The 12,169-nt window shown below is 40.2% G+C and overlaps 1 protein-coding gene across 2 annotated transcripts; it reads right to left on the bottom strand.

Annotated features, from left to right (window-relative positions):
* Positions 1–7,470: 7,470 nt before the first annotated feature.
* Positions 7,471–12,155, bottom strand: LOC119652492. Of its 2 annotated transcripts, XM_038056675.1 has the most exons (3): positions 11,950–12,155; positions 8,150–8,350; positions 7,471–8,077 (listed from the first exon to the last, which is right to left on the bottom strand). In XM_038056675.1, the coding sequence occupies exons 1-3, from the start codon at positions 11,999–12,001 to the stop codon at positions 7,740–7,742; spliced, it is 591 nt and encodes a 196-aa protein (XP_037912603.1). In that variant the 5' UTR covers positions 12,002–12,155; the 3' UTR covers positions 7,471–7,739. The 2 variants fall into 2 exon arrangements, with proteins under 2 accessions (XP_037912603.1, XP_037912602.1); XM_038056674.1 differs by having other exon boundaries at positions 7,471–8,350.
* Between the last annotated feature and the right edge of the window lie 14 nt (positions 12,156–12,169).

Genomic DNA, 12,169 nt, shown 5'->3' with positions numbered 1-12,169 from the left:
AGCACAGTCAACTGGAGTTGCTACGCCTTTCGTAATGTACAGTCTCCGGCAAAATGCCAGCAGAACTCAATCCTGAAGACGGTCAGAATCAGCTTGGAATCAACTAGTGACCAACCTGTCTAGTATAGGAACTAAGCCAGACCCTTTTCCTATCGCATACTCAACTTTTATTTTAATTTTATGTTTGCCAATACGAAAATAAAAATATTAAAAAGGAAAGGTTTCCAATCTGACTATAGAATTTTATTTATGTTGAGGTAGCAATGCAAGTTCCACCTTCAACACCTTACTTAAGTACAAAAAGGAACTTGCCGGCTCGAGGTTACAACTCTGCCTTAAACACAGGATAGTATCGAAATCACACCAAATTTCCATCAAGACAGGACTCCCTAACAGAAATACCGACAAACATACCAGAATACTGGAAAGAAGCCTCATCAAAGAGAGCATTAAATCAAAGTTCTCAAAATTGGATAGGATCACTCTCTTGGCATACCATACGCATCTAAAATTAACGCATGAGATGTCAGCGCAACATATTCCAATTGACACCACACTTTTCAAACTTCACCGAGCATATGAATGCGAGCAAGATAGAAAGAAGACGATACTTTCCCAGAAACCATTGTCCCTTAGAAACACGACCGGAGCATATAGAACAAAAAATAAGGCACCACAATATAGCACACTTTGTAATTAACAAATCGTCGGAAGTTTTTACGGATGACGAATTGATGGTACTGAATAAAGGATTGAACTACGAGACACCAGACTTGAAGATGAACGTCGAAGATACGAGTATAGACGTCGAGGAAGCTATTAGGTTTCTGGAAAAAGATGATCGAGAGAAGGGAAGGTTTCTCTTTAAAAATATTATTCGCCAATACAGAAAAGGGACAAATAAACAACACAACAAGGAAGAGTGGATCATTAAAAAACTAAACAAAAAACAAGTTTTTTACCTAAAAGCAGATAAAGGTAACAAACTGCTAATACTAGACCGAACGACCTACGAAGACTTGGCACTCCAGAAACTAAATAACGGCAACTTCTTCAAACAAAGAACAAATCCTCTACCAGAGTCAATCAAAAGAGCGGAGAAAACACTAAGGGAATGTGTTGACCTTGTCAAGAACATAGCCGCATTACGCATACCTATCGTTTAAGGGATTTAAAATAGAGGCTGTCCCATCAAGTTGACATGCAGAACTTAAAACGCGACTTAGGAGCGTAAAGGACCCAAAATCCAAGGAGGAAGAGAGCGGGGTCTATAAAATCACTTGTCCGGAATGCACCAGTACGACTAAGCGATTGGTAAAAACACGATTCGAGGAACATACTAAAGAAGCGGCACGTTAAGGGGGTCATCTCGTGTGAAGGCCGTTTTTTTTTGCCTTTTTTTGAAAAATTATTTTGAAGGACTGGATAAAGATAGAAACGTGATTTTTTCACCATATATTTATTGATATCTCTAGTATATGTGATAAATTTTTTAGCTTAATTGCGTAGCTAATTTTCGGAATATGTGTTAATTTATGCACCCATCTCCAAAAAAAGGTGTTTTTCTGCTGCCACGCTGGAGGGCGCTGTGTTCATCTGAGGGAAAAAAAATAAAAGGCATTTTAATGTGGACAATATTCCACGGTCCGCAAACTAGGATAATTAGAAAATATTAAAAGGTAAATTTTTTGTGGGCTTTTAAACTTAATTTTTTGGATTTTGGTGTTTTTTTGCGGCTTTTTTTATGAATAAAAAAAAAAACTACCCGTCCGATTGCAATTATCCTAGTTTGCGGACCATAGAAATATGTACTAAAGAAGCCGTGAAAATTTCAAAGAATTTGGTTGGATAGATTTTGAGCTATGGTGGCAGCCGATTTTCAAGATGCAGTTTCGAGAAAAACGCATTTGAAAATTTAAATGTGATTATCAACAGTAAAATTTTAGCTCACCATTAATCTGCTATACCTGTTCCATAGAGAGCACCCTACGTTTCATCAAAAAAGTCTTGTAAGGCCGATTGTTGCTCTCTGGTGTCAATTGTGGCTCTTTTAGTGAGGTCAGTCGACCGTCGTTCGGACCGCCAAATTCGCGCTTCATTACGGCGGTCGACATAAACCTGACATATGTGACCAACTTGACATCCGATTGTCACTAGGATTTTGAGAATGCCATTGAATCCTCCATTGAAAATAATTATAGCCAGAAAAGTGGCGATTTCTACGACCTTGGCCCAAGAATGAAGGTGTTTAGGACCGAAAGTTCAGATCAATGCATTTAACGACTCATTGTTATTCTGGGTCTCTGCTCCTAAACATCTTTTCAAGAGATCATCTCGTGACAAATCTTCGTAGATTGGTTTGATGACTGTTTGAACTTCTTCAGTCAAAGGTGCCTTCTCGTGGTGAAAACTATCCAGTTCTCCTTTAGCTTCCGCTTTGCGCCATTTGCACCAACTGTCCTCGCCTGCTGGACAATTTTAATGCTGAGGATTTTCGTCTGTAGAACATTTATGGAAGAAAGTTTCCCAAATTTCTTGCTTCATTCCTTCTATCGAGTTTGCGTGTCGACGAATAGCCAGCCCAGGAACTGTAGTGAGGTCCTTATCAGTAAGTTTTCCAGCCCCTTTTCCACCAATGCCTTTGTGATTCTTCTTTGCATTTCTAAGCCACGTTCCCATTCTTTTCTCGATATGTCCTACGTATTCCTTCTTTACTACTACGTACTCGTATGTTTTATTATTTGCAGAAATTTGCAGAAATACCGGAGAAAACTCCAGCAAAATCCAATATACAATATACAAAACTTGTCGCAATTGGAACATCCATGTTCATGCTTGCTAAAAGTTTCTTTGCTGATGTTGATGCGAAGTTCTTTTTCTTCTCTGATAAGTATAGATTCCCATGAAATACTTGTTTTTTAGTTCGAGCATGACGTTGAACGTTAAAGCGATCCCCCTTCGTACGATCCATTTAAAAAAATCATTGAACACGCAAACAGCACAATACTTACAACAAAATATAACTGAGTATAACTTGAACGCCTTTCAGTGCTCACTCTAGACTGGATTATCCTTTTTATTCCAAACAGCAAATAAGTTTAGACAATTGATTGGTTTTCCATCTTTTTATATTTATACCTGTGTTCGAATTTATAAGGCTCAGGTAAAAAACTAACAGGTAAAAAAAGATTCGATGCTCTTTCTCATCGAGTACTCTAGCCGCGGCTGCAAACTCCTTACCTGTTTAACCCTGTAATTTCTGAAGGACTCGGAATATCGGAAAATCCCTTTGCCCACATAACCTCCACTATATATAGATACAATTCATGCAAAAAAAAAAAAAATCGATTTCTCCAACCCGACACACGGGATGACCCCCTTAGTCTGCAGTCCCAAAACATATAGTAGACAGCGGCCATAACATTTCATGGGACAATGTGGACATCATACCAAAAATACATAAAGTCCACAAACTAGACGCCCCAGAAAGTCTAGAAATATTTAAACAAAGTAACGCCAGGTTGTTGAACACCCATATGGGCAATTATTCATCTAATTTATTCCAGGTAATTAGGGTAAGTAATTAAGGGGGTATTACAATTTCAGAAAAATTAATTAAATACTAGATATCACCTTAATTGATCTAATAGGTTGGGGTATATAAGGCTATAGAGTTAAGTCAAATAAATTCTTCTAAAACTAACACTGACGAAGGACACATGTTGTGTCCGAAACACGTATTTGCTACCTCAACATAAATAAAATTCTATAGTTAAATTGGAAACCTTTCCTAAGGAGCAGTTTTTATAAATCTTTAAAAAAAATTGACTTTTTTTATAATAAAATAAGCCGAAAAAACGACACACACAACCGAGGAAATAGCTGAAGAGGTAAAAAAAAACACTTCGCCATGGTTCTTAACCATATCACATTCGGTGAGATCTCCCCTCTTGCGGATGAAACTGTTTATCCAAGCAGAAGAGAAATCATTTCGGCCATCAATGCACTCAAACTGGGTAAAGCGGTTGAGCCGTTGGGATCCGTTTTGAGTGTGACAATTGGAGGGGTATCTACGTGCTCTCTGCCGTTGTAAAGATAATAACTATCAAAGAACATCTCGAAAGTTTGATCGACAGAAAACAGGCTGGTTTCCGCTCCGGATCCTTCTGCATTGAACACATCAACTCCTTACGGATCATTTTGGAACAGTGCACGACATTTAGATCTTCGCTGCATCTACTTTTCATCAATTTCGAGGAAGCTTTCGATAGCATGAACAGCGAGTATATTTGCAGGAGCATTCCGGAAAAACTGATAGCTATGGTGGCGCAAAATGTCAAGTGCTCCCGGAGAATTTTGAGGTCTAAAGCGGATTCCGCCAGGATAGCATCTTGTCACCGATATTATTTCTTCTTGTTATCGGTGGAGTTCATGTGCTTCCTTGTCTGGAAGACGTTGAGGATTTCAATGGATGATGACGTCTTTCCTCAAACACCTCGACTACGCTGATGACATGTGTTGTCATCTGGATCTGGAAAGAGAGGCAAGTAGAGTTGAACTGAAGATAAACACAAACAAAACCAAGACTCTATGTCTGACGGGTCATCGCACCTCCCTATCGGAATCAATGGCCAGAGCGTCGAAAGCGTCGACCAATTTATATATCTAGGAAGCGTCGTTTTTGCCGACAATGGCCTCGAACTGGATGTTGCCCGACGCATTAACCGGGCTAGATCCGCTTTCGCTTCCCTGTCTAAAATGTGGAAATGCAGTTGTCTCAACACCAGTATCAAGTTGAGATTGTTCTGTGCTAGTGTTATTTCTGTGTTGCTATATGGGAGTAGCACATAGAAAGTGAATTCCACGGTTACCCAAAAGCTCCAAGCTTTCCTCTGCATCGAATCATAAGAGTACGCTGGCCTGACACTATCTCAAATAAAAACTTTTGGCGCACATGCCTGTTACTCGTACTTACTGTGATCGGAAGGCGGAAGTGCCAGTGGATAGGTCATACATTAAGGAGGGACGATAATTGCATTGCGGGCTAGGCCATGCAGTGCAATCCACTCTCTCAAGATGGGGGACGAGTGGATCGCCCCGAGGGGACTTGGCACAGAACAGTAGAGGAGTAACGGAAGCGTCTCGGAAAGTCTTGGAGGGTGCTGCAGCGCATTTCAGGGAACCGCAAACGATGACGCATAGGTATGGTTAAGGCGCTATACCCCACCAAGGGGTGAATGACAACCATATATGTAAATAACCTTTTCTTTATTGAACGATACCTTTCTGGTGTAATATCAGAACCATATACATCGCGGATGCAAGAAACATCTACAGCCAGATATGGATGATTTGACGTTATTATGTTGAAGCAAAACATCTTTCGTGGAGATGAATTCTGGCCTCCTTGCAAGGTTTTGAGCTTTACCCATTCTCTCCTCTAATACCCCGTTCACATATTTGGATAGCTTGTAGTAGCTCACTACTTAACTAAGGGTGTTTGGACGGATATGCAAGCTAAAGACTTGTTGTCGAATTCACTTTGAGCACGGATTTTGGAGGGCTCACCAAATTCAAGTTCCTCCGTAGAGAAATATTCGAAGGACATGCTCTCCACTCCATTGCAAAGGCTACACTTACCACCTACGCCGTAGTCTGCAAGCTAGAGAACAGCAATTCCCATAATGTCAAAAACTGAAAACCCGAGAAGTTTGGTCCGTCTATGGTATTATGCCTAAATCTTCCAGAAAATGGAATAGGAAGGCACTGTAGAAGAAGGAAACTTCAGCTACAAATAAGTTAAAAGTATAGGCTAAATCTTGCCTATCTGAACCTTCTCATTCACCTCTATCAAGAAGACGAAAAGAAAGCTAGTGATGCGGGATCGACTGATGTAACACCGATATATAAAATTGACAGAGTGAACCTGAAAATGCTTGCACCCTACGGCTAAGGATGGCACTATAAAGGAAGGTGAAGTCCCTTGGGAATGACGACATGATCCTTGCAATATTCTCTTCGGTTGGCGACAGTTTTTCATCACATATAAAACTAGTGGAGTCGACATCTAAAAACATAAAGATTGGCTAAATTAGCTTTCAGCATACCAACGTGTTTCTGTTTCTAGTTGCAACAAGACGAACAAAGTTGCAGGGCTGCCCTTACATCTTTCTAGTACAAGAGCCATGGATTCGGTCTAACGAAATCTGTGATATTGGGTCGATAAGGCGGCTCAGATCTTCTAAAATGAAAGATCTGCAAGATCGAGAACATGTGTTCTAATATCAATTTTTTTAGAAACAACTATCTGAGACATTATACCCAGGACTTAGCTGCAGTGATCTTACAATAGCAGTTACTTGCTTACAATATTGTCTCTGTTCACGTATCCTACGATTCTTTGTGCTCTCCGTTACTGCAAGAAGTGAGGCATCTGGTAACGTATGAAGAGTCAAGTGGGCTTGGAGTCCTAATAACTTTTGATACACCATATTTGTTAGGTCCTCTAGGATTGCTATAGTCCTAGAAGAGAGAATCTATTTGATCTTATCACTTTAACTTGCCTCATGACGAGAGAAGTATAAAAAGGGACGGATTCCCCTCGGGCCTGAAATTGTTTTCAGGGGAACGGAGTATAAATTTCAATAAAAAAGGGATAATATGGGGGCCGCATAATTTTCTCTCCAGACCCCTATAATTTTCAACCGGGGCCCGATTTTTTCGTTTTCAGCTTGAGGTCATCGCAGAAACTGGTGATTATAGCTGGAAGTACAATTAGATGCGTACGCTGTGGGCACGAAATAGCTGCGGATCGTACCCCCTCAAATTCTGGAAAAATGTCTTGAACTAATAAACTACTTATTTATTTAGTTTGATGATGAGCAGCTATGTCGGGCGTCGGATTTGAGCTAGTCCTGCCGCGCAATTAGTCAAGATTGTCGTCGAAAGAGACACAATAGGCCGGCCTGGATATGAAAAGTTCATTGGGAGGTAAGGGAACTTATAGCAGTGGATCCATCAAGACGTTGGAGTCAGTCCAACGTCAACGGGATGATTTATTTTATCACGCAGCGCTGCTATATGCTAATGGATGCCGGACGAAGCTTGGTTTAAAAGGACCATTGCATCTGCAACGGCGTTGGAGATCGCACCATAAAAATAACAATTTTCGCCAGGATGCTACATGAAATGAAGTCTTGCCTTCTGGACTCAGTTTCTTATCGACTTTCAGAAGGTCCGTCAGGACATAAAGTAGGAGGTCGGAAAGTACCGTCTAGGTTTCTACATCGCTTAGACCCGATACCCCCGAAAATCATCGTCTAAGCTAGGAGTACATTCTGGGGACCATTCATTGGTAAATCTAGGAGTAAGTCTACTTCCAGGAAACAATTCATTCATAACGCAAATAAATACAAGCCCCAAATTTGACACCTGACCTGGATTTAAGTTTTAGCAAATCAAACAACATGATTTATTTCAGTATAAACTTATTTACTAATTATTGTTGCTTTGATTTATATATTTCGTTAAAGCCATGTACTAATAAACCCATAAAATACGAATTTTAATTTTGCGTTCAAACCAGACTTTGAATAATATCTCGGCAAGCAATATGCCCATCGCTTCTTCCATGTCTTAAGCTTAATACTGGGCATATTGCCAGCCCTCGTATATTCCCCATTACCCACCAATGCCTTAAACAACCATAAAAATGTGGTCCCAGTAAAAGAGACTCTCATTCAATAATTAGTAGTCCTCATCTTCCTGTCCTTAGTCAGTTCAATCGGAAGTTCGTGTGGCCTGTTCTTGAAGGACGACTCAACGCTCGTTATATCTTCTTCGAACGCATTGACTTTCTTCAAGGTATTCGCAGCTGCTTCATACAATTGGGTGCGTGTTTCATGCTCCACAAAGGTCTCCATTGAAGGGGATTTGTTGTTTGTGGTAGCCGGAAGGCTGCTCAAATTTACCCGTTCCAGTCGAGATTGAATAAGCTTGATCTTCTCCCGGATGTTGCCACTTTGCTCACGAAGCAGTCGTATTTCTTCAGGCTCCTCTCTGATAACAGGTGTTTTATCTGCATTATTTGCAATATTTTCAAATTTTTTAATCAATGAGATAAAACCAGTAGCTTCAGAGATAATGGCACCTATTGAGAATGAATTCGGCAAAATTGGTTCCGGTGGTGTCGCTTGATCCGGCGTGGTATCAAGATCATCGGGAAAGACACTTTCTCCACCAAGGAAAGTTTCCGCTGTTCGTTTGAGATCTTCGCCTTCATTTTGCAATTCAACCAAACGTGAACGTAATTCATCAATGTAGATGCGAACTTTCTTGGCTTCATTTTCCACTGGAATAGAAAGTTTAGTTTGAATTAGAAGGACTTGTGTATCTCATAGGTTCTAAATAAATACTTAATACTCTGAAATAGGAAGTTCCAAGCCCACTTGATACAGGAAGAGGGAAGAGTCACTTCAATCTGAATAGAGATGTAATACCCTGGCGTCTCAGGAAGTAGGTGGGGTAAACTCAACCTGTGTTTACTATTAATTAGGACGTTAAATCGGTACCTCGCTTAGGTAGTGACTCCCCTCTGAGCTGTGGGATTTAGAATTTACTCAAAGCATCTCCTGTTTGTAGTAATCGTAATGATCGTAGGCCCGAAAGAACAAAGAGATCAAAGCCTTGAAGAGCACTTCATTCAAGACCATATCGGCATGGTATCCGTATCCTGGAGGAAGCAATACAGTCAGCATGGCACTCGCCGATTATTACCCAGATTTGACTCAGGTACTTATGTTCGAGTAAGAGCCTGCCATAAAGTCAATTGGGTTTTAATTAACAAGCAAATGGTAGTAGATTTAGGAGTTATCCTATAGATGTACGAAACAAACGAGGGGCTAAGATCTACTGCTGAAGATGGAAAGTCTGAATTAGCTAAGCTCAACCCGACCCACCTACGTCATGCAGCTGACGTTCCGCAGTGGAAAGATTATTTCTACGATAAACGCCTCACCAAAAAACGAACATTGAACCGCCATTAAAAATGTTCTTTCTGGCTGAGGAGTAGATCAACGAGAGTAGGGAACTGAAGATTGTTTTTGCCTCTGCGTGTCATGCGCCTTATCTCTGGTACTGCGAATATTTGCGGGAAGGACAGCGTAGTTAGCGTCATAACAGAAAAGAATAAATTATTACGTTGGTTAGAAGCTGCTGAAAATGATATTGCATCACGAAAGAGTTTGCAAATGGTCTTTTAATGGTCTGATCAGGGACGTTCACGATTATCTCCTCATCCACGGTGATGACCAACTTAAATGGCGAAAGGAGCATTTCACCACTTCCAGAAATATCCAAAAATAGAAATGAAATTATCTTAGTGTATTCAATTCTCTCAGGCGAAGTAAAATCGCTGTAGTTGATGGTCTCCCCACTGTAACTGTTTCTTACAGCTCCTACATTTTCTACAGAGTTGATTTTTCCTTTTATCTGCAAATCATGGAAAAGGTATTCACCCCCCCCCCCCCGCCATGGGTGGAAGATATGAACATTAAAATTCTAAAAAAAAGGCTCCCGTCTCGATGGCGACAATTGGGGGGGTATTCGACCACCCCTGCGGTTGCAAAGATAATAGCTAAAATAATTGTAGGACATATCAAACGTATCCAATACTTGATCGACGTAGAGCAGGCAGGTTTCCGCCCTAGGTACCCTTGTACTAACCACTTTTTGGAACTGTTTGCATCCGTTTCATCTGCTCTTCATCGGATTCGAGAAAACTTTCAACAGCGTTAGCAGGGAGTGTATTTAGCGTGCTCTACGCAGGAAGGGCATTTCAAAACTGTTTGAAATAATTAAGACTTGCTTTTTCTATTCGCTAGTAATCTTGCAAACACCGATATTTCGGGAACCAATTGTTCCCTTCAGCAGATCTACAAGTCCAGACTTAGGTATTCCTAATGATTAGAAAAATCATGTCTTAATTATTTCAAATAATTTAATCGTTAGAAACACAGCGAGATTACATTCAGATGTAGCTATTACCAAAAATGCTGCATCGAGGCCTTTCCTGAAATGCCATGCTTATTCTGATAACATCAGGTTGCTTTCACATTGAGTCGTGGGTGGCCCTGGACACTCTCTTCCTATCTTTATTATTATGAAGCGCCTTCAAGGCAATGATCAGTTTGTCTATATTGGAAGCATTGTTTCTACCGACGCGGTCTACGCCAATGTTACCTTGCATTTGACAGTAGACATCCCTAAGCCCGCTCCCAATCACAATTTTATCAAAGTCATGCAATATGGCAAGGACTTCATTGTTTATACTCCCAGTATGCAGGTAAGCTCCACTGAATTCATATTTGAATTAGCTTTACGGATACCGGACCTAGCTCTCAATACTCAAAAATAGTAAACAATTGTCTTCCAGGCTTGTTGAGGCAAGCTCCTGGCTGGTTATCAATGCGACATATGATTGGTGTGTCGATAGCGCAAGTTTTGATTCCATTTCCGATAAATGGGGAGAAATATCTTTTCTAAAATTTTTACAAAGACCACTCCTTTTTCAGCACCACTTCTTGCCCAGTTGCTGTCCCCTCACCTTAGTGGCGATTCGCATTGAACACAAGGAAAAGTGGGAAGTGGGAGAAAAAGTCCCGTCTCTGTTGATTTTCAGGTTTAGGTCCGGGGATCGGTGCGCCTACCGTTTAGCAACATACGGTGTGGGATATAGAGCGGAGCAACAACACATCCGGCGCAACTCTGAATGCATTACTCAATTTGCAGCCCGTGGATTTGTTTATTCAGAGCACTGCAATGAGAGCAGCTCATAGACTAAATCGATTAGATGTATGAGAAAACAATGGGCGTGGGGGGCACAGTGCATTGGAAGAGTCATTGATTCTCAGATCCCCATACATCTGTTTTGTAAAAGATATGATGTTATCTTGAAACGAAGAGAAAACTGGGACAAATCAGAAAAATGCATGCCAGGATATACTGACGTCTACTACACCGATGGTTCAGAAGCAGAAGTCTACCTCTCGAATAAAAACGAGAAGTGGGCTTTTCCTTTGAGACAATACACAACGATCTTCCAGGCTGTATGTGTATGCAATCCTAAGGGTGGCAACCTGGAGATTGACGAGCGGTTGAAGGGCAGGCGCATCGCTTCAACTTTCCTCATGCCCGGACCGGAACCAGCAATTGGGGTGTCGTAGCATAGGCTGATGCTACTATCAAAAACTGGAAAGAAGCTTCCCATAATGGCAAGTGGTGAAGCCTTAATGCTACTAGCTAGATCAAACTTTTCCTGCCAGAACCAAACATACTGCAAAGTTTATCCTGTTAAAAAGCAGGAAGACTTGCAGAGGTATTGTGAGCATTCTGACTGGCCATAATTCACTAGCTTCGCATATGGTCAAAATAGGAATGATTTAATATGATATTTGTCCATCCTGTAATGAGGAAGCGGAATCCACGGAACATTTTCTATGTGAGTACCTCCTCCTCCTTTTTCATCTTCAAACCCTATTCCATTCCTCACGTCCTCCTTCTCAAAACTACCCGCTCAAGTAAACCAAAGGCGATTGAAAGTTTTTGCAATCTTCCTCACAGATACCACATATCATTTATGTACAGACAACAACATTAAATTGAATTACTTTAAAATCTATAACTAGAACCATAGATTAAGTTAGCTGCTAAGGCTCCCTAGAGTAAGCATATTGTAAAATTGTTATGCCCATTATTTATGAATAAAAATGTTGATTCAAAAATGCTGCTTCACCATGTAGCCAAAACCCCCAAAAATTACTTTCGGTTCATATCGATTCGGGCTTTTGTCAGAATCGCGGAAATTATGAGAGTAATCCAAGTCAATAAAGAAAATATCCAAAAACAAACCTAAAATTGATTAAAATATTAGTAACAGAAAATATTACTTACTATAATTATTTTCGTCGGTTCCGTCTTTATTAGATGAACCTGGGATTTCCATTATTACGTATTTGAAACTATTTAAAATATTTTTTTATTTTTAACGATAATTTTTCAGAAGAAAATAATAATTATTTTCAAATTTAAATGTCAACTGTCTACTTTTATCTACAAAATTTCGTTAAAATTCCTAAATTGTTACTATCATCTATTTAATTTACAGTTGAAT

This window comes from Hermetia illucens, chromosome 3 (genome assembly GCF_905115235.1).
Source record: "Hermetia illucens chromosome 3, iHerIll2.2.curated.20191125, whole genome shotgun sequence".
Classification (NCBI taxonomy): domain Eukaryota; kingdom Metazoa; phylum Arthropoda; class Insecta; order Diptera; family Stratiomyidae; genus Hermetia; species Hermetia illucens.
This window is presented reverse-complemented; position numbering and strand designations above follow the sequence as displayed.

What these genes read in the sequence shown, in the direction of transcription:
- LOC119652492 (XM_038056674.1), bottom strand. Translation starts at nt 12,001, where the DNA reads ATGGAAATCCCAGGTTCATCTAATAAAGACGGAACCGACGAAAATAAT. An exon ending in AACCGACGAAAATAATTATA is followed by an intron (nt 8,351 to 11,949) that starts GTAAGTAATATT and finishes TTTCTATTCCAG; the next exon opens with TGGAAAATGAAGCCAAGAAA.